The sequence below is a fragment of the Sinocyclocheilus rhinocerous genome, unplaced genomic scaffold (genome assembly GCF_001515625.1).
Source record: "Sinocyclocheilus rhinocerous isolate Xijiao unplaced genomic scaffold, SAMN03320098_v1.1 scaffold795, whole genome shotgun sequence".
Lineage (NCBI taxonomy): Eukaryota > Metazoa > Chordata > Actinopteri > Cypriniformes > Cyprinidae > Sinocyclocheilus > Sinocyclocheilus rhinocerous.
The window spans coordinates 225,026-248,042 of NW_015630361.1; the positions used below are offsets into that span (position 1 = coordinate 225,026).

Below are 23,017 nucleotides of genomic sequence, written 5' to 3' on the forward strand. Positions count from 1 at the left end.
TTTTTTTTTTTTTTTTGGTAAAATGAAAAAAGTTATGGTGATTGGTTATAAGTTGTATTTTCAAACTTTTGCTAATACAAATCATTGTGTTCCCTAGACGTTTAGAGAACATTCTGAGGTATTGTGCTTCCTTCAGTTTATTTCTGTACATTTTCTTTACCTGGTCTTAAAAAGTCTTAAATTTACCTTCATAACACCTGCAGAAACTCTGTGTTTGCTGAAGTGTGCATTACTGTATATTGCTCAGCATTAATGACATAATCAAATCAAAGCCTTCTGTTCCAGACATTAAAGGTTATACGTGCTGCTACTTTACTAAGTGATCAGATGCACCATTCTCACCTGCTCTACCGTAAAACTTACTAACAAGACTTTTAAGGCATTGTATGGTGCATCATCATCATCATCACAGACGAGCTGAAATGCGCGGTCGGTCAGTCACTCACTGCAGTCTCTGCGGCACAATCACACGCTGCAATACACTGACTGTCCGCTAGCTGGCCGCACAGAGTCTCACGCGACCCTCTCGTGCTTGATTTGGTTGTGCTTCCTGTTGTTCTGCTCAGACAAATTCGTGGGCTAAAAATGGAAAGTTTTCCGTCTAAAATTAGATTAGGGGACACGAGGGGTAGCGTTTACAGGTATAATCAGCCTGAAATAGAAGCCGAGGCGGGGGTGTGATTCTTTGTAACGCCACCGCAAATAAAAACACATCTACATCTGTGGTGTAATATTATTAAAATATGGCTCACGATATCAGCTGCACCAGGCTTTAGGTGAATGAAGAATACGTTTAGTTTAGTTTAGTGACTGAATGCTTTCCTGGGAGATCGATGTTGTGTCCTGTTTGTCCCTGTGTGTGTTTTAGGTCAGTTAGAGTTCAATATTTAACAGGCTCTGGCAGAACTGAAGCACTGACCCATATAGAGCCGCCTGATAAGAGCTGCATACATTAAACACACAACACACACATCTCAAATCATCTGAAACAACAACTAATCATGTTATAATTTAGTTTCATATTAACTGATAAATATCTAATAATTCAATGAAAATCAAAACTAATAATTAAATGTGGTTCTTAAAATTATAGTGTCTAAAAATATACCTTTTCCCCATATACACTCATATAAATGTATAAACTAAAAATCATATAAACTAAAATCTTGATGTAAAAAAAAAACTAAACTATAACTTAAAAAAAAAAAGCACCTAAAACTAAAAACTGTTCAAAACTCATGTGTTGTAGATATTCACCAGGATTGACACTTTTATACTTGATCATTTAAAAAACAAATATGTTTAAACAGTGCAGACTGATGCTTCAACAAAAGCATATACCATTGTTTAACAACCTTGTAGCTCACAGTACGTCTGCATTTAATGGTTTATGTTATCGTTAGTTATCGTAAACAATTAATTTCCATATATAGAAAATGAACTTTTACTTCAGAAAACCAACTATTTGAATTAAGCACCAGTGCTAGGTTAAAAATTGTGATCCGTGACTGATTACGGATTACATGATGAAAATTGTAGTTAGTAATGTAATCTAGGATGCTCACTTTAGGTAATGTATTCTGACTACTTTTTAGATTACTTTTTACCTAACTTTATCTATTGTCGGGGATAACTAAATATTTTATGTCAAAGGAGTTTGGCTGAAAAAAAGGTTTAAATATTTTTGTCCAGAACTCCAATATTAACAATTTGTGAAGTCACTGGATATGATGAAGACAGTGTTTCACAGCATGTTTCACACAGTGTTTAGTAATTTGTACAATTATTTGTTTCAAATACGGTCTTATTGCTTGAGAGGCGCTTTTTTCCCTCAAATTCAGAAGCATGGATCACAAATTTATTTACATGAATTATCTATTACATGTATTACATGTAATTAAGGGTGGGCAATATACTGGTAGACATGATTAACTGGTAGAAATTTGTCAACTGGTAGAGATTTTGGACTATCATCTCTATCGCGGTTACAACTTAACGTTAAAACCTGTCGTTTGCACACATTTTTAAGCATTGCAGTTTAAAACAAGTGATTTTAAGCCGTTGAAGCGCAGTCAGCAGCATAAGAGAACATGCGCAAATCTTTGCAAATATCCTCGTTAACACAGTAAGTTAGGTCTTAAGTAAAAGCAAACAGCTGAGAAAGAAAACACGTGTGTAACAGTATATTGGAGCCGGGCAGCTCTTAAAGTGACAGCAGTCTAATATTCCTGCTGTCTGTCATTCATATTAATCAAATAACAAAAGAGAGAAAATCCCTCACTGCTCTTGACTAAATAACTTTTGTAACTTTGATAAGAAGAAATATATAGTTAACTTACACAGTGAAGAATATATAATGTATGTAGCATTTCTTAATAATTTTCTCTACTGTAGTTTTTTTTTTGTCCTATTGGTTATAATTAGTTTTGTATTCTTTTTTAATCGCTGACTGTTTACTTGTCTTCAGTGAGCGCGAGTTTTGTTTTTTTATTTAGGCTAGTATTCGTTTTTTTGTGACACTGGTGACAAGAATTATGAAATTTCTATGGTATCAAAAATGTTGCTATCATAATGACCTTATTTAAAGCCAAAATAACTATACCGTGATATTTATCGTTACCGTGAAATAAAATTACTCATATTGTGATATAAGATTTTGGTCATACCGCCCACCCCTACGATGTAATCCATAAAAATGTAACTCAGATCTGATTATGAGCATTTTAAAATGTAATATAATCTAATATAAATTTATCTAAAAATAAAAATTATATTTTAAAAATATAATCTACGAGTACCTAATTTTTGGAATCTGATTAATCCAGATTACATGTAATCAGTTACTACTCAGCACTGTTAAGCACTAGGGCTGCACGATAAATCGCATGCGATATTTAATGCGCATCTTGTCAGTAAAGCCAGTTCTGTAATCAGCAGTAAATCTCCATCATGTGCAGGCTTTCACATTGAGCAGCATTTACTACACAGAGCCGTTGTTCACTGACAAGCTGCGCAAAACATGCGCAAAATATGATCGTGGTTTTGCGCAGCTTGAACACGTGTGTAACATTATATTGGAGCCGGGCAGCTCTTAAAGTGACAGCAGTCTAATATTCCTGCTGTCTGTCATTCATATTAATCAAATAACAAAAGAGAGAAAATCCCTCACTGCTCTTGACTAAATAACTTTTGTAACTTTGATAAGAAGAAATATATAGTTAACTTACACAGTGAAGAATATATAATGTATGTAGCATTTCTTAATAATTTTCTCTACTGTAGTTTTTTTTTTGTCCTATTGGTTATAATTAGTTTTGTATTCTTTTTTAATCGCTGACTGTTTACTTGTCTTCAGTGAGCGCGAGTTTTGTTTTTTTATTTAGGCTAGTATTCGTTTTTTTGTGACACTGGTGACAAGAATTATGAAATTTCTATGGTATCAAAAATGTTGCTATCATAATGACCTTATTTAAAGCCAAAATAACTATACCGTGATATTTATCGTTACCGTGAAATAAAATTACTCATATTGTGATATAAGATTTTGGTCATACCGCCCACCCCTACGATGTAATCCATAAAAATGTAACTCAGATCTGATTATGAGCATTTTAAAATGTAATATAATCTAATATAAATTTATCTAAAAATAAAAATTATATTTTAAAAATATAATCTACGAGTACCTAATTTTTGGAATCTGATTAATCCAGATTACATGTAATCAGTTATGTAGTAAATGCTGCTCCATGTTGAAACTCGCACGTGATGGAGATTTACTGCTGATTACAGAACTGGCTTTACTGACAAGATGCGCATTAAATATCGCATGCGATTTATCGTGCAGCCCTATTAAGCAGAACAGTATATATACTGAATGATAAGAGCACAAACCATCATCCAGATAGGCCTGATCCAGGTTCTCCTGCTTGATGGTGACTCTCACAGGACTGACGTTTCTCTGGTGCTGCAATGGCAGGTATGTCTGCTGATGGATACGGGCCGGAGGGGATCTCCCTGTGGTTGGGGACGCCCTCGAGCCATACGCCTTCTGATGGGCCGCAGCGGAGCAGAGCTCTGAGACATCGAGGGTGGGAAACAGAGAGGCGGTCGTTTGGATGCTGTTACCTGCTATGGTGTGCTGGTAGGTGTTTGGCACAAATGTAGACACAGAGGTGGCGCTGTGTGAGGCCGCCACGCACGAAGCATGTTTTTGGAATCTGATTAATCTAGATTACATGTAATCAGTTACTACTCAGCACTGTTAAGCACTAGGGCTGCACGATAAATCGCATGCGATATTTAATGCGCATCTTGTCAGTAAAGCCAGTTCTGTAATCAGCAGTAAATCTCCATCATGTGCAGGCTTTCACATTGAGCAGCATTTACTACACAGAGCCGTTGTTCACTGACAAGCTGCGCAAAACATGCGCAAAATATGATCGTGGTTTTGCGCAGCTTGTCAGTGAACAACGGCTCTGTGTAGTAAATGCTGCTCCATGTTGAAACTCGCACGTGATGGAGATTTACTGCTGATTACAGAACTGGCTTTACTGACAAGATGCGCATTAAATATCGCATGCGATTTATCGTGCAGCCCTATTAAGCAGAACAGTATATATACTGAATGATAAGAGCACAAACCATCATCCAGATAGGCCTGATCCAGGTTCTCCTGCTTGATGGTGACTCTCACAGGACTGACGTTTCTCTGGTGCTGCAATGGCAGGTATGTCTGCTGATGGATACGGGCCGGAGGGGATCTCCCTGTGGTTGGGGACGCCCTCGAGCCATACGCCTTCTGATGGGCCGCGGCGGAGCAGAGCTCTGAGACATCGAGGGTGGGAAACATAGAGGCGGCCGTTTGGAAGCTGTCTCCCGCTACAGTGTGCTGGAAGGTGTTGGGCACAAATGTAGACACAGAGGTTGCGTGACCTGCTGCGTGAGCCGTGGAGCTGGTGAAAAGTCCTGGCACCGTGTGATCCAGCGGGTAGCGCATGGGTGTGTGTTGTGGGGCAGCAGGGTACATGCAGTGAGCTCGCTGGTATGACGGGCCACCCGGCATCATGCAACCGTCTGCAAGATGGTAAGAGGGAGGAGAGATGCCCATAATAGGACGCCCAATACAGCCTAACTGTGCGTATTGGTATTCTTCAACCGGCTCTGCTTTAATCTGTGGCACTAGAGAGGAAACATTTGGAATCAAAACATTTGGATCAGTTTAAAACAAATGACGAGGGTATTTGCTCATAAAGTGAAGTAGTTCTTAAAGGGGTCATATGATGCTAAAGCATCATATGACCCCTTTAAAAGAAGCCGTTATAGTGCCTAAAAAATATACATTTGCCCTTAGTAAACTCATTTAAATTTGTAAACTAAATCTTGGTGTCATTTGTCAATTACTAAAGAGATAAGTAGGTCTGTAACAAAAAATAAATAAACACGGTTCAAAACTTTCTATGGTGTTGTAAATCTGAAAAATTTAGGTAATTTTAAAAGAAAAACGCAAGTGTATTTGTTTCTAAAGAGACTGAAGGTTTCACCTGAGAGGGGCGTGTAGGTGAAGTTTTGAGGCTGGCTGCATCTCTTCTTCCCATTCAGTACGTGAAATTTGACTTTGACTGGGTGGTAGATGTTGGGGTCTCGATATGGAGGGATTTCCAAAAACAGCAGGTTCTGATAGGAAACACAACTTACATTTAACAGCTTTATTCAAGGCTATGTATTACTTTGCTCTCCAAATAGTCTGAAGTACTTACAGATGTGCATTTGTCTCTGTAAACTTTCGCCTCAGCCTCCCATAACTGTAAGTCAACTAAAACAATGAAACAGTAATTTGAATGCTGAAAAAAAAACTATAAATCATTTTTCAAACCTAACATGATATAGTATATTCTTTATGAATAACAGCATATTATAATCAGCATTTTGCGCTTGTCGGAAGGCGGGACTTTGTAGAAAACGAAGCGTTTGAGAGAGGCGGGCATAGAGGACTTACAATAATGTACAGTACAGTATTTGAAAAATAATGTGTTTTTTGAACATTAAAGCATGTCAACATATTCTGTTACACCAAATAATGATCTTTAAAAAAAAATTTAGATCATTTTAAAAGAAAAACGCAAGTGTATTTGTTTCTAAAGAGACTGAAGGTTTCACCTGAGAGGGGCGTGTAGGTGAAGTTTTGAGGCTGGCTGCATCTCTTCTTCCCATTCAGTACGTGAAATTTGACTTTGACTGGGTGGTAGATGTTGGGGTCTCGATATGGAGGGATTTCCAAAAACAGCAGGTTCTGATAGGAAACACAACTTACATTTAACAGCTTTATTCAAGGCTATGTATTACTTTGCTCTCCAAATAGTCTGAAGTACTTACAGATGTGCATTTGTCTCTGTAAACTTTCGCCTCAGCCTCCCATAACTGTAAGTCAACTAAAACAATGAAACAGTAATTTGAATGCTGAAAAAAAAACTATAAATCATTTTTCAAACCTAACATGATATAGTATATTCTTTATGAATAACAGCATATTATAATCAGCATTTTAGAATGATTTCTGAAAGATCATGTAACACTGAAGACTGGAGTAATGATGCTGAAAATTCAGCTTTGATCACAGGAATAAATTACATTTTACAATACATTCAAATAGAAAACTGTTATTTTAAATTGCAATACTATTTCACAATATTGCTGTATTTTGATCAAAATTCAGCCTTAGTGAGAGACTTCTATCAAAAACAAACAAACAAAATCCTACTGACCCCAATCTTTTGAAGGGTAGTGTACTTTTTTTAAACTTATAATTAAATTTACATCCGCTCACAAACACACGCCCATGTGCATTCTCACTATTTAATGTTGGAAGCCACAACAAATATCTGGTCTGTGACTTCTACATGAGCAACAGAGAGAAAGTTTCATGCATAGTGGATGAAACTCCCACTTTCCTGCTGTGTTACTGCTGCTCTGCAACCCTCACGTTGAGTACAGGAAAGAAAAGAGTCTCTGTGCTTGTAGATGCTATCTGTGCAGAGCATAACCACATCCTCTCGCACCGCACTGCACACCTAAATGGAAAGTGCAGCTAAAACTTTGCTTGTGTCAGAAAGTGTAGGCTGTCTCTATAGGATGTCAGTGTGAGTCACGGCTGATATGCTATTGTCCTCAAGTTCAGTGACACTGAGATTTCACTCAACCGCTGCTGGACGCTGCCATTCAAAATATTCTTGACGTTTTGGACGATTTTCGGTTCTTCCACGAATAAATAAAATTAATTAATTAAATAAAACCAATTAATGAAACCAATTAAGGAGAAAATTAAATAAAAATTTCTCCTTGATTGGTTTTGCATCTGTCAGTTTAATTTCATTTAATTTTTAACTGTCTATTTCATTTTCATGCATCTACTTCCATAAGTATTTGAATGTTTATGTACCTATGCTGTGTGCTGTAAAGCAAACATTGATTTTAAATCAGTAAAGTATCTTACTGCCTTTATGTAGACTCTTAAATAATGACATTATTAAAGGTGCATGCATAATAATTATAAAATGAGTAAATTATTAAGAGTAGTTTTAGATTTAGAGTTTAGCATTTCAACATGCAATTAGATATGACAACTCTCTAAAAGTATTTAATATCAACTACCAATAAACATAGGTGTTTGGAACAGAAATAATGTCTTAACGTTATGTATAGTATATATGTTATGTGCCCTCAAGAAGCTTGCATTCTGCAAGTGAACGGCGTATTATTGTGCCATCTCAAAGAGGCACAAAATCACTTTCACGGACTTTTACATTAACTGTTCCCTCCTGGTGGAACGACCTGCCCAACTCAATCCCAGCAGCTGAGTCCTTAACCATCTTCAAGAAACGACTAGTGCGTAGGTGTTAGTTCTGAGGTTTCTGACATCTTTAAACACTGACAGACAAACTGGCGGCTATGTAGATGTGTGTGTGTGTGTGTTTATGCAAGCTTTATCTTTTTTTCCACTCTTGTGTTGTTGCAAAGGTTGGCCAAATCATACTGCAGTCTACCATGCAACCCAGAGCCTCATGGCTCCAGCCTGGACCACCATTTTCCAGCATATGCAAAGCATATCAATACAACTTTAAACAAATCATATGCCAATTTTCTCCACAGATGGCTGATAGTGCCTGGAGAAGTCAAATATTGAAAGAGTTATATGTCGATGGTTGGAGCTGTTAACATGCTGCAGCATAAAATCAGAAGCTGAAGATCTTCTTTCACCTTTTGGCAGCTTTTTTGAGAGTTATTCACCCATGTAAAGTGAGATTAACATCTCTCTAACTTAATTTACACCTTAACCGATTAGTTTTCACTGAAACTGTAGACCTAACATTGAAGGTTGTGTGTCTTTCAGCCTAGTAGTGAGTCACATCAGAGATACAGAGTGACTCCAAAAAGGATTTGGATACTTTGCAATAGTTGATTTTAAATTTTGTAATCTGATGCAATAACATTTTGACTGTCTTTTATTTTAGTTTGACGCAATGGCATTCAGACATTTTTAAGTGTGTCCGAATAATTTTTGGAGCCACTGACGACCTCTTTGCTCTCTAGACACCCACATTAGCTACTGAAATACACATTGGTTTACCATTACACTTATAATCAAAACAAGTGTGACCAAGCCTCTCGCTGCAGAGTTTTACTCACCATGCGTTTTCTCAAAGAAGATGACTTTGGACTCTGATGTGAAGTTTTGGCCCCTAAGGATCATCTGCGGTCCACCCAGAACCAAACAGTGGTCCAAGTCATGGTGATCTACCACTGGCTGCTCGTGAGCAGACCTTTGAGCTGTAACAAAACCCGTGGCATTCATGCATTTAATATTGCAAATATGATATTTGACCATTCTGATATCATCAGCATCATGATTGGCCAAATAACAAGTGCACATTCTGCATGGAGCCAGCTACAAAACCTACAGATTTTTGAGTAAATATTAAATATATAATATTAAATATGAAAACAAATGTAAAATATAAATTTACAAAATGTCATTTATATATATATATCTTTTATAAAATTATAATAATATAAATTATAATGGGTTGGCCACTTGTCAATTCTGTACAAAAAAATAGATTTTATAAATGCAAAAAACATGCATTAAAATGTATGGTTAAAATAGTGAGTCTTAAATGAAAAGTTTTAATGCATACAGCATTCAATAGTCTGCGAAGCCACTTGGAGAGAGATCCACTGGCCGCTGGGTTGAGGAACGTGGACACGGAAGACCAATCTCACTCGTGTGTTTTTCCGTCCCACATCTGTCTCTCCTTTCTTCAGCTCAATGTCGGCATTTCTCAGTTTCAGGATACCAGCGCAGTCAACTCTAAAATGTGAACGAACAATTATCAGGCAAATCATTGGTTCTTATTATCACTTCCTGTTCCTGTTTTTATCAATTCTGGGCTTCTTTTTATATTCGAAGAACGGAAACTATCGACTACCTATTTAAATAAGATACAATTTGGGCTATTTGTCACTTTTTTTTTTTTTACAGAATACTTCTCCAGGTTTATTAATGGAAGTCAGTTTCAGGCACATACACTAAAGTCTACAAAACCGCTGTTGAATATTTTCACCATTACTGACCAAGAATGATGCTATCCAATAGCAGGTAATGTTTTTACACTATATGGGGTAAGTTGCCACAAAGAAAACCTGCCATAATAAATGCATGTTATAAGCTATTTAATGGCTTCATCTACATTTAAACAATTATATAATATAAAATAAATGTAAAAGCTACTGTTTTTGCCAAAAAGAAATGATAAATAATAAATTAGTTTGGAAGATAAAATCACACAAATTATACAAATTTACACGAGTATAGAACTAGGCATTTAAAACCACTGATGGATTTGTGCAATTGTATATTTGACTCAAAACCTCATAGCTATTGACATTCAGCACTTGAGACAACTTCCCCCGCGTGACAACTTGCCCCAGTCGTCTTTATGTGATATCATTATCTTCTTACACAGCTCTCATGTTCTCCTTGGGTTCCAGTGGCACCTCTAGGACCTTGGTTCCGTTCAGCATTCGTTCCTGACTGTTGGTAGAGACGGTCTTGCCGGTGATGCGGTGGACCTGGTAGAAGGCGTGAGGTCTGAGGTTCCTGTCGTCAGCCGTGCCGATGAAGACCTGTAGAGCCAGCGGCTCAGACCCGGTGTACCCTCGCAACTGAGACAGTTCATAAACCACAGTTTATATCTGCACATGCTTCACAGTATGCCAACAATCAAAGGATGAAAGCATTTGAAAGCATTTGAAGATAAACTATAAATAAAAATGTGATTGTGGTTGCATTACAAAAAGTGCCTGTATTTGTCACAATGCAAATTTTTTGCTTGTATGAAGTCATTAATCTTCATTTCCAACAGATACGATGCTGATACTCTGTGTGAGATATGCATATAGCTGAGTGAAAGGTTTAGTCAGTGTAGATGATATGACATATTGTCTCAGCGATAGCAACGACAAAAACACAGATCCTCATTTTCCTAAATGTGGACACAGCACTTTGCGCCGTAACAGGGAAATAACGTCACCACAATCATTGCATTATCTCTCTCTCTCTCTCTGTTTCCCCCTTGTATCTGTTATCAAGCTCTTCACTGACAGCCGTCTCAGTTTCGCCGACACACTTTCAATCGCTCTCACAAACGTTCTCGCACATTTTCACACGCAGCGATTCTCGAGAATTGTTATATTCGCTCCCCACGCATCCTTACAAAACCAAACAAAACCAACCTTTCCGCCCTCCCACGGCTTTGACTTTTCTTCTAAATACACAGCGTTGTCCTCGATTTACCTGAACGACAGGATGGCCTCCAGTAGATGCTTTGATGGCCCCTCGGCTGCCCTCTGTCTCGTAGTGGGCCCGGTGGTGTTGTCTGGGTTGAACCTCTATCCTGAGCTCATACTGCTCAGTGCTGCTGGGAAGAGGCCATTCAGGCGCAGGCAAGGCAGCCACTGGCATACTAAGACATGAGATACTGTTTAGTCACAATAAACATCACAGATCACTTAATAATAAGTAGCTTCTGGGAATAAAAATGCATAGGGGCCACAACTAGATGTGCAAACATTTTAATGTGATGCATAATGATAATCTGGCATTTTTATTGCGCAAAGCTTGCTCTTTCATAGCTCTGGAGACTTTATATACACATCAATTTTTATCTCAGATGTTTCTCCTAAACTATATTAGATGAAATAAAGGTAGACATGTTGAGAAACTAGCTGAGTACAAAGCTATACAAATGGCAGCTTAGATCAATTAATATTGGGAGAATTTGATAGGAAATGTTTAAGTTCATAGAGATTGTTGACTTGTTTTGATATCTTGGTACTACAATTTGAGACATTTTTGAGATTCTAGAAGAGACACATGTAAACTTGAGACCTTTTGGCAGGGGAAAAACTGAATCTCATCACTGCCAGGAGAAATAAATGTATTACGGTGCCGGTTATAATTAGTTTCTCATTTGTACACATTTAAAACTAAAGGTTCCAAAATGGGGGTTAAAAGAACCATTTTTTTTCTTAGTATAAAGAACAGCTAAATAATCTAAAGAAACCTTTTCTACTATAACAAACCTTTTGTGCAATGGAATGTTTACAGGTATATTAAAGGTTCTTCATGGAACTATTGGTGCCAATAAAGGACCTTTATTTTTACAAGTGTAAGTGGATAAAGGCTGTTAAATGAACAAATGTAAGACTGTTGCTTTGTCACTGGACTGACTAATTGATCGATTATATCATACCTACAAACCCCTGTGAGAGCCTGACTGGACCAGTTGGCAGGCATGAAATAGCACGGTTCCACAGTGAATTCTTTTTTCACTTCCGGCATAGGTGGGAACATGCCCACATGGCTTTCCGTGTAGACAGAATACTCTAGATTAGGTCGGACAATCTTAGTAGGGATTGGTTTAGTCAAGCTGTGGCTGAGGCTGTTCATGGAATCCTCCAAGTTTGCCAGTGGATAGAACTCGGCGGGCTCGTCCCGGCCAAAACGGGGGCTTTGAGATCTCTGTGTCTCGTATTCGGCATAAGTGCGCTTCCCCTGCGGAGAAGCCGAGCGAGAACGTGGAGAGGTGGGACGGCGGTCCAGGACGGTGTCTTCTGTGATGCTGGTGCGAGGGGACGTATTGGGAGAACCAGAAGCTTGGATGGCCTGCATCATCGGGCAAAGGACGGCTTCGGTCAATCCGGCTAGCGTTCCTTCACCAACACCGGGAGAGATGCAGGGGGAGTATGTTCCAGGAGAATAGCCATCTGAATGCCAGCTAGTAGACGATGTGCTACTAGCCGGACTGAGGCATTGGCTCTCCCTGTAAGGGATGTCAAGCATGGGCTGACTTATGTTCACAGGGTTGGTGTGGACATGGTCATGCTGGTACAGGTCAGGGCAGGTGATCTCAATTCTCGGGCCGTTGCCTTGGAGCGCTCCAGGGTGGCTGGCAAGCATGGAGGGGTGTCTATAATCAGATTGCCCATAGGTGAGAAGGTCATCGGTAGGGAGATGGTGGGAAAGCTGGCACGCAGACTCCTCATCGTACAGAGAAGTTTGATTGGTACCATGGCTGGAGGGGATGCCAGCGTCATCAACTTAAAAACAAATGGGAAAACACATTAACAACCATCTCATCAGCTGTGTATATTACTATTATAATCAAACTGGATGTTTATAAAAAAAAATCTGAATGTTTCCTGTAAATAAGTAGGCTCCAATACTAGAGAACTAAACGGTTAGCTGCAGTGAAAGTTTCCACTACATCTTTGGTTTCACACAATGTGTGTAACCCACTTTTAAACCCTAGCAACCTATATCTACTCCAACTCTCCAAAGCAAAATAGTAGCAATAATGGTAATACAATTCAAATAAAATAGTAATAGAATTTAATTCTTTGAATTATCTTGGAATAGCACGCACATACCATAGTACATAGTAATAATGCAGTACCATAGTATTATAAAGTATCATTACTGTATCATACTTCTCTTTTTGTAAGGAAAACGATTAAGACTTTGACAGTTATTTGTTTTGTATGCAATTAAAAACATGGTCAATTATAGAGGATAGAAAAAAACACTTGTTATGGGAGGAAAGCATGTCAAAAGTTCTAAAATTATGATTAATAATTAGTGATAGCCACTAACCTTGGTCATCTGGAGGTAAGTCAGGTTGGTTGTACAGGAAAAGTAATGGAAAGTCCAGTTCTTCTTGACCGTCGATGTTTTCGTATAAATTACTCATTGGACAAGTTTTCAAGACAACGTTCCCTCAGTAAAGGTGATTTAAAAAGTCAAAAAGAAACGAAAAAGTTGAAACTAATCGATCCCGGAATAGTTTTCTGAGAAATTAAAAACGGTTATCGATAGTTAGTTTAGTTTCTAAGGCAACGGAACGAAGTGTCAGTCAGTTGCGCTCTACTGATGATTCGATTGCGTGTGAGAGCGCGAGAGATGCTGCGCAGCTTCCTGTTTGAAAAGAAACTCAAACCTCTGCGTGTGAAACTAAGAATAGGCCTACAACAAACGTGTATACGATTGTTTTGTGAGAAAGTTACAGAAAATGGTTCTCAGTGCTGCAGAACCCGCAAATAAGTGAGATTCGTGTAAAATCGGTTATTTTTAACACGTGGAGCTCTACTCGTAATAAGTCACAAACACCCAGTCTGACATCTCACGACCTCAGTCAACCTCAGACAAAAAAAACAACAACAAAAAGCGCTAAAACGTCGTATATTCACATCTAAATAACATAGACATATATTGTAATGCGTATCAAATATATTAGTTAAGCAAAACATATTTTGACTTGAGGTTTATGCTTTCATTGTGCTGCTTGTTTACCGTATCGTTTTAGGCCTTTATGGTTTAAGTTGTAAATACAGTCTGCAATGGGAATCTATTATGTTATCTTTCAGACTCTTAAAGGCGCCGCGGATATTTTTAGAATGACAGTGATTCCTGCCGTTTACACCTGTCCATCCTCATGTCACCTTATAAGGGTCGGTGTTCCTTAGCAACAACAATGGCGCCATCTTCTGGACTGACCTTTGAAAGCGTCTCTTTAATCAAAATGAGTACTTGACATGACATTTCAAGCAGTGACAGCAGTGTGACAGACTACACTGAATCGAAAACACATCCCACTACACTGCAGGAAGGATATATATATATATTTCAATAATTACAAATAAACGCCAAATAAATAGTATGTTCTTCTAACCTCCAAAAATCTTTGTTTCAATTACAAATTAACCTATTAAATAATCTATAATTATTAGTCATGTGCAATTCGACAAGACATTTGTATAAAGAATATACTGAACCACTGTAAAATAAATAAATAAATTTAATGCATTTTAACTGTGGTTTCCTTTTACTTTAGATCTTTATATTTAGTTTACATTAATTTATTTTATTTCCTTTTTTTAATGTTGCACCCCCTTGCACCCACAGCATTTACAGGTCGTAACAATATTACTTTTTCTGTATTATTTTCTTGCATCACATACATGCCACCATCTTTCTCCTTTTTATTTCACAGCTGCATGCTTCGAGGGTCGTTGTCAGTGCTGTCTACCAATATGCTTTTATGACAGGTTGTTAATCTAGTTGTTTTTGCTGTGTCATCCGCCATGTTAACTGATTTAATAAGGCAATTTCACAGTGTTACTGTCAGGGGTGTTACTGGTTCCCAAGTATAACACCACTGACAAAAGAGCATCCTAGACAATAATAAAAACAAATTTATTTCTGAAAATACACTGTTATTCATTATGACCTTGTATAAAACGAGAAAAAATACTAATCAATTAATATGCACAGTAGATTTAATATGCGCTTGATGAGATTACGTTTTTCTGGGGGGAAATCAATGTCAAAATTATCCTTGCGTGTCTGAAAAACAACCGAATCAACGTCAAAGGAGCCTGTCTATCATCACCGTCTTCGCACTACAGTGCTCACGTGCGTCCGGTAAGAGAAGTCAAACGCGTTAGTTCGGTGGACAGCGGTCGGAGCTCGCGCTGGCTCCTGTTGCCACAGCAACCACTGAGGAGAAATCCGTGCAGCTTCTGATGCTGTAGCATTAACGCAATGAGGGGGATGTAGCAGTTGTGGTCGGACAGATGGGACCTCAAGATTGACTGTGACTCACCACAAAGCGACGAGAAAAGGAAAATGTGGCGGTAATAGACGATTGTTATGTTGGACTGGAAGGACGAGGCTGGAAATGACTGTTTTCGAGCCGCAATCAAGACCTGAGGGTGAGTGTCATTGGCGATAACTGCGGATTATAAACGTTTACAGCTTATGATATAAACCTCGAGTCTTGTCATTAAATGATTAATCAAATGTTTATACGAATTTTCAACGCATAAACAACGCTTCAGCGCAACGCATTCGATGGACATATACGTTAGCCACGACGTCGCGGAACGCGACTTTTTCCAAAAGCAAACATGTGAGGAAAATTAGTTTTAATAATTAATCAGATTTATCCGAGCTGTCATTTAAATACTAAAACGGCTTATGAGCTAGAAAAGCGACGGCGCGACGTAAAATCGTCAAATAACAAACATCGTAATTCTCGCCGCGACAGATATCGTTATTTATGCGATTAGCCACAACTTGTGTTTGTTTAATGCAAAAACTAGAATCGTTGTATAATATCAGTACATTTGTTGTTCTTCTGTTGCTCTAATAAAATCCACCCGAATCGATTAATGTAAAACATACCTGTTGGATCTAAACCAGCGATGGACATTAAAATAGCAGCTTGTGAATGTTTTTGTAGCTAAATGAGCAAAATAGTGATTGCTGAGACTGTTGATTGTTGAAATTGTATTAGTTCGATTAGTAGCCTAATATGAACCTTATCTATAATGGTTTTATAAACGGCTCATGTAATTAAAGGTAATTAATTTGCATAGGTCTTCCTGTCATTTATCGTTTGCCAACTGGCTCCATGACTAAAGCATTGCACATATCTCTCATAACGCTCAACATTTTAACTGATGGATGTGAAAATTAGTCAAACTCTTTCTGAGAATGAGCCTGCACCTAAAAATGCTTAATAAATAAAATAAATATAAGCCTATTTCTGTTATTACAGTATGCACAAATCAGTTGTCAAGAGCTGTTTGAATGATTTGAAGAGTTATTGTATTGAGCACATGATATCTAGCAGTGTCAGACTCCTCACTAATGAACTGTGAATACAGTCCTTGAGAGAACTGAGAGTGAGAGAGACTTAGCATGTTATATAATGTCTTATGTGGAGGATGAATTGTATTTACCTCACTAAAAAGCCTCTTGAACGCCATCATTAATAGAGTCCGCCACTTTAAAGAGTCAGTGCTAGATGCAAGAAACAAACATATTATTAAAACTATTAATGTATGTTTAAAAGCATCAGAATTGCACAGAAGGGTCCAATTCTAGCTTTCATGAAAAACATGCGAGATGGACAGATTCTAAGAAGTGCTTTGCACCTCAACCCCGATTATACATATTTATGGCGACAGTGTTCAGCCTTGGCAATGTTCCCGATTGCAAAATGGCATGTCTTGGCAAAACCTAGCGGTCACTTGAGGATGGGTTGATCATTTAGGACTTTTAGTGACATTACAAAATATCTCTCTTCCAAATCTGGGCCCACATATAGCTGTACCCCTTCTTCCAGGACTCAGACAGGGTCACTGTAAACTAGGCCACTGGTTACCTGTGTGGGTTGGTCTGCTTCATACCTGCGGTTCAATGAATAGAATGGCTAACTCGCATGTGAAATCTTCACTGAGCTGTCACACTAAATCAGGAACAACAACTACAAAAAACAAGCACTTTTTTTACTGCATGGCCAGAAGTGACAGAAAATAAGGCTCTGCTCCAAAATGAAACTGGTTTTAAAAGAGACCAGTTATTTGTATCTATAATGAAAAACCAAATGGATAAATTTGTAGATTTGACTCTGATTGCACACTATATTTAACAGCAACTCTTTGTTACTGTTTTTAAAAGCTTTTTTAACATATTGAACTGGTCTGAAAATGTATGTAATGCTTCTATAGCAGTTTATCTTCATCACTTTCCTTGTTTTGCTGGAGAGTCTGATATCCTTTCGTTCAGTTGTCAAGACAAAGGTACATTTAGTGCTGATGTCCAGAACGGCTCCGCTGGGTGCGATGAGTTACTGTCAGTTCTGGCAGAAATTAAATTACTGGTCAAAATGAATTGATAGGAGATTTATTTACCTGTATTGTGCATTCGGTCTCATTAGTTTTGCACAGAAATCAATTGTAGGTGCATCGCTTACTGATAATACACCACATTCCTTTCAAGATGTTGAACTAGGTGCCAATATTACTTTCTTAATACACATCCCAGATGTTATTTTGAAGTTCACAATATAAAAAATGCTTCGTTGTCAGTCATATGAAACAACTTTTTGGCTGACATCACCAGGCTACACGGCCAGATAACTACTGCCATTATTGTTGTACGTAATGTAGCCTTTCTAGAATCTTGCCAGTAGTTAACAGTAATTTATAGCTATTTACTGAAACAATAGCAACTAACAATAAATATGAAGAATTGTTACCAGTGATCTATGAAGAGACGCTCTTGAGGATGAACTTGATCTTTAGCTTCCACATCCCAGTCAAAAGCCTACTCAAATGTGTGCCGGTGGCATTTCAGAAGGGTTTCTGGTGGATAAAATGGATAAAAGTCAATTTGTAACTAACTGAATATGAGTTATACTTGGAAATACATCACATTACAGAAATACAATAAGTTGTAAATGCTGTTTGGATTGTAATTCTGCTAGTGGTAGAGAATATTGCTTTTTTTGTGTGATTTTATGATTTTCCTCGTTCTGTCAGTTTTAAATGGTCCTTCACAAGGAGATCTGTACCTTCCTGCAGAATTTAGTTTCAGTCCTGATCCACTCCTGTAATTCTCAAGCATCAATTACACATCTAATGTGCATTTTGTGGCACTAGTGTAAAAAAGCTTCCTGTCTAGGAACTGAAAAAGAGAAAAAGAAACATGACACATCCGCTTTATTCCAACTAATAAAACAGGCTTTATTGGAGTATCTAACTGAACTCAGTCATCTGTGGTTTGTAAACATAAGTTGTTAGCCTGGAACCACCAGTTTGACTTAAATGACTGATCAGTGATGATTAACATGCATCTAGGGTCTAAATTCAGAGCATTATTATAAGTATTCCTTTTTTTAACCCATTTAAACTTAACATGGAGTTATTATATATCCTAGAGAGTGTAATTAATTTAATGAGCAAAAAATAAAGGTTTATATGTTCAAACTAACACTGAAAATAAGAAGCATTTCAGAAGGCCTGCATGCTCCTCAAAAGTTGACGTAAACATTGGAGCAGGCAGGTGAACTGGTATTATTTATGTAACCCACAGGACCAGGACACAGATGGTGTTTTCCTGTGAACGCCCCTTGCATCTTTATTTCCGCTTCTCACACAAACACATAGCCTACACACAGACGCAATCATCTCCTGCGGTTACTGGCACTACAGGTCACCCCAGCAAGAAGATGACAAACACCAACTGACACTTTTCATCATTATCACTTTTCAAATTCAATTATTTTAGAAACAGGACACTTTAGATATCCTGAACGGACAATGATTTAAGTAAATAGAAATAGATTTTTCATTACAGAGCTCAGTATTGAGAATTTTCGAGAGTATCTCAACAAACATGTGCACTTTACCTAAAAAAAATAATAATAATAAAAATGAAGAAATTACATTTTATAAAGACAATTAAACTTAATTTAAGACCAATAATGATTTTTTTTGTATTGAGATTTTCATGACAATTAAGCACATTTTCTCCATATTTCTCATTACTTAAATGAGTTGAGGATTTTTTTATTTTAGTTTTAATTCCCATTATTCTTAATGGTTTCTAAATGTAATTAATTACTATAAGGTCTCCACCTCACATATAAAAATAAACAAAATTGTCCTAAAAATTATTTTAAAACTTGAATTTCTTTTTCTTCATATTTCTGACAGGTTTCGTAAGACATGGTCCAGAAGTATTAACTAATTTAGGCAGATGCATATGTTTGCCATTCTAGGCTACACATGCTCAGTTTTCTTGCCAATGTGTTTTTAAAGCCAACATGATGATAAATTCAGATCCAGCCCCTGAATTTCAGCAGCACACAAATTGCATTTAAAAATAGCACATTCTTCATCTGAATAAAGATCTTTATTTATAAGCCACTGAAAACTGCAACCATGTCTGCAGCCAAGTATAATGCAGTTAATATATTCTACTGCAACTGCATTGATTACTCAGCTAAATGTAGATGCGCCCTTAGCATGTATTGACTCGCTGCAGTTTTAATGGCAAATAAATTCTGTATGACGGTTGTGTTCTTTTAACCTTCGCTCCTCTCGCTTCATCTTGGATGTCAGTTTTGACCCACTGGCTTTTATTCAACAGACTCTGCTGCCATTTACATGACCGAGCTGAGGAACCCTTAGAGACAAGCTGCCATACAATGTCAAAGTCATAATTTCAGCGCATCACTGCATCCTCGACTGTTGGACACGAGTGTGTGTGAGTGTGTGACAGTTCTTATCACAGTCATCAAGATTGGGGGGGGGGACGCTGTGTCCTCTAGCACCGCACGCATGCTATTTATAGACTGGCTTCAAATTCGAACAACCTGCGCTTTGAGACATGGAAAGAGAGAGGAGGAAAAACAATGAAATGTCTCGTAATGGGAATTAAATTTGCATGTTTGCCGCTCTCTTTTTAACATCCACTTGCATCACTTGTTTGCCTCTCTGTCAGATAGGAGTGAGTCACGTCCACAGGGAATCAAGAAATACAGGAGCTAATTACATTTGTAATCAACTTATATGGCCTTCGCTTGAATGGCTTGCCACGCCTATGGCTAGCGCAAATGAGGATCTCCTTTAGCCACTATTTTAGCAAAGTAGTCAATGAAACATACATTTTTGCCATATACAAGGATGTAACCAAATACTGGGGATAAAAGTTTAGGAATTTGACATAAAAAAGTCAACAACTAGCCACTAACCTTGATATTGGGAGGAACAACTAGAACTGTTTTTGGCCGGCGGTGTGCATGCTTTCTATCACACACACCCACCCCTATGTTGACATCTATACACCTGATAGGAAGGGCTTGATGAATGCAAAGGGTTTTTAGCGGTGCTGGCTCAACGACACTAGAAGGGTTTTACTCACACAAGGTAAGTACAGATATCAAGCTATTCCCTCTTGCGTTCTTCAGATCTGCCGCAAAGTGTTAACATTTGGCATTTTGCAAACAATTACATTCTTATCTACATAACACGTCTGTGTCTTCTCTCATTTTTTTGCAGAATGAACAAAGTGCTTGGAGGGACAATGTGAGCATTCAGAGTTGAAGGTCATAATCAAGTGTAGCCATTACTGGAAGAAAATATCTGGCAGTATTCAGGATGATTCTGCTGACTTTATCCGAATCTGCGTTTCTTCCACATCATTCTAGAATCAGTTATGGATAACAAGGCAAAAACACGCTCTGTGTCCAGACTCTGATTTCAAAGGAACTTATTTTTGGACCTCTCTTATGTCAACTAACTTTATTTCTTTATTGCTTCTTTGGTTTTGTCTTTCTCTAAACCATGCTGGAAAAACCCAAGTAAGTTCTTTAATTGAGTGCGGACAGTGAATGGAGATCCTCATTTAGCATGCAATGAATTTCTGTATTGTGTTTTAGTATAATCTGCTTGTCATATATACATCAGGGTGTCTTATCATGGACATATGTATAATGTTAAGCTTTCCGTCAAGACTCAAGTTTGCTTTTGTGGACTTCTAATCAGCAGTATATGCTGCAAGCTCTTGAAAAGATGAATTTAAGCAATCCTTTTTGGTGAAAAACAAACGCAAAGCAGAAAAATAAGGGCTATCAAGGACAGTGCTCAGGTGCTGCTCCTATAGCATACTAAAATTTGCTTAATTTGAACATTTGCACCTGCTTCCTGACTCTTTCGCTCCTCTCGGCTGTGGCCAAGCTCCATCTCTCAGGATGAGCCAGAAGTCCGACTCAGAGACTGAGAGCTCCCAGGCACCGGTGATTTATACGGTGGAGGAACTGGAGTGCAAGATCTGCTACAATCGCTTTGACACCCGAGCCCACAAGCCCAAGGTGTTGAGCTGCTTGCACCGGGTCTGTGCCAAATGTCTAAAGAAGATGGTGGAGCTGGACTCGTCACCGAGCATCATCAGCTGTCCCTTCTGTCGCCACGAGACTCACGTCCCTGACGAGGAGATCTGGTTGCTTCAAGATGACAGCAACATTTTGGCTATTCTGACTTACCAGGACCGGGCGCGTAAGAGCGGCACCACACCCAGCGGTGAGGTCCTTTTGACGCCCAACAGCCTAAGCGGAGGCGAGCAGGCCCACAGCTCCTCCGACTGCCTCGTCATCACAATCATGGAAATCCCTGGAGAGTCGCAGTCCTCGGACTCTATGAGCATGTTGAACATGGTGCGCTTGTATCGGCCGGCCAGCTTGGACTCCTTGCCTTGCCACCTTCCCGTGCAGAAGTGTCGGGCTTGGACGTCTCGTTCGGTCCCTCGCTTTCTAATGGGTTTCCTCTGCCTGGTCTACTTTAGCTCGCTGCCACTGGGGATCTACTTGCTGATGATCCAGCAGCTCACGATGGGAGTGATCTTGGTCAGCCTGGTGCCCTCCACCCTGGTCCTTTGTGTGTTCTACGGCTTCTGCCAATGTCTGTGCCACGAGATCATGGAGGCCATCGCCACATAACACCCTACGGTCGGTCCTGTAAAAGAACAAAAGCCAAATGATTGACGCATATCTACTAATTCCAGACACCGCATTTTTTCCGTCACACCAGATTATACCAGCATCTACCAGTGAACTCCTTGTAACTCACCTCACATTATATGCAGGGCCAACTGTACTTGACTTTAGCAGTTGAAGCTTGATTACCAATGCAAGCTGGAGGTATTGATTTTGGACTGCATCAGATCGCTGTGGTTTTGTATAGTGTCTAGCTCATCCAATGGGTCTTCAACAGCTGTGATATAAATAACACGCAACAGAGAATGAAGTCCTTCCACACTTTAATATGGAAACCACAGGATGTGTTCAACAGTACTAGATGAATTGGTTCGTTTTCTGTTCTCTTCTGAATATCTGTGGTATAATTTCAATCATTGTCTCAATGTTCTCGTTGAAGTTCCTAGTTGCCTTTGTAAGGCATGTCAGTGGCCAAGCTGTAATGTATATGTAAAATAAGTGAATTTGTGTTTGTCATTGCTATGAGAATGAACAAATACTTTAAAGCCACCTGTTAGATATTCAATAAAGATTCTTCCATATCTAACAGAACTCCAGATTAAAATGTGAAGTACACTTACCATACTTGAACACTGTTTTGAGTACCCACCTTTTTCCTATGTCCCATGATGCTTTGCACAAATTATGGGAGTAACTTCCGTTTACACTAAACAATCAGCAAAAGGTTCGCTCTATGAATGCAATAAGCATTTTCAAAAACTGGGTACAATGAGGTGACATTATTTTACTCACCCTTCAACCATCGATCGTTAAAAGTGTAAAAATTTAAATGTATTAAATAAATTAAAACTTTAAGTGTAAAAGCATTAAAGGGGTCATATGATGCTTTTTTAAAGATCATTATTTTGTGTATTTGGTGTAACAGAATATGTTGACATGCTTTAATGTTCAAAAAACACATTATTTTTCAAATACTGTACATACTGTACAGTCCTCTATGCCCCGCCTCTCTCAAACGCTTCGTTTTCTACAAAGCCCCCTCCTTAACATACCATAAATAACTCCTAAAATTCTCCTCCTATCTGCAGCAATGTTACGGACGTGTTAAATATCATTAT

General features: G+C 38.3%; 2 protein-coding genes across 3 annotated transcripts in view; one reads left to right on the forward strand and one right to left on the reverse strand.

Annotated features, from left to right (window-relative positions):
• LOC107740285 (nuclear factor of activated T-cells, cytoplasmic 2-like) overlaps positions 1 to 13,467 on the reverse strand; it is an 18,154-nt gene extending 4,687 nt beyond the window's left edge. Inside the window, exons 1-11 of the mRNA XM_016552665.1 lie at positions 13,211 to 13,467; positions 11,811 to 12,657; positions 10,853 to 11,021; positions 10,019 to 10,221; positions 9,195 to 9,367; positions 8,686 to 8,826; positions 6,376 to 6,431; positions 6,160 to 6,292; positions 4,996 to 5,181; positions 4,851 to 4,875; positions 3,895 to 4,229 (exon numbers count right to left, since the gene is read on the reverse strand). Of these exons, the coding sequence (XP_016408151.1) occupies positions 3,895 to 4,229; positions 4,851 to 4,875; positions 4,996 to 5,181; positions 6,160 to 6,292; positions 6,376 to 6,431; positions 8,686 to 8,826; positions 9,195 to 9,367; positions 10,019 to 10,221; positions 10,853 to 11,021; positions 11,811 to 12,657; positions 13,211 to 13,307 (2,365 nt within the window). The 5' untranslated portion in view covers positions 13,308 to 13,467. The remainder of the gene's footprint in view (positions 1 to 3,894; positions 4,230 to 4,850; positions 4,876 to 4,995; positions 5,182 to 6,159; positions 6,293 to 6,375; positions 6,432 to 8,685; positions 8,827 to 9,194; positions 9,368 to 10,018; positions 10,222 to 10,852; positions 11,022 to 11,810; positions 12,658 to 13,210) is intronic.
• A 1,598-nt stretch (positions 13,468 to 15,065) lies between these two features.
• LOC107740256 (E3 ubiquitin-protein ligase RNF182-like) lies at positions 15,066 to 22,491 on the forward strand. 2 transcript variants are annotated; one of them, XM_016552618.1, is made up of 2 exons: positions 15,066 to 15,327; positions 19,556 to 22,491. In XM_016552618.1, the coding sequence occupies exon 2, from the start codon at positions 21,159 to 21,161 to the stop codon at positions 21,900 to 21,902; it is 744 nt and encodes a 247-aa protein (XP_016408104.1). In that variant the 5' UTR covers positions 15,066 to 15,327; positions 19,556 to 21,158; the 3' UTR covers positions 21,903 to 22,491. The 2 variants fall into 2 exon arrangements, with proteins under 2 accessions (XP_016408104.1, XP_016408103.1); XM_016552617.1 differs by having other exon boundaries at positions 20,467 to 22,491.
• The last annotated feature ends 526 nt before the right edge of the window (positions 22,492 to 23,017 follow it).

Coding starts and splice junctions, on each gene's coding strand:
- LOC107740256 (XM_016552618.1), top strand. CDS start 21,159: ATGAGCCAGAAGTCCGACTCAGAGACTGAGAGCTCCCAGGCACCGGTG.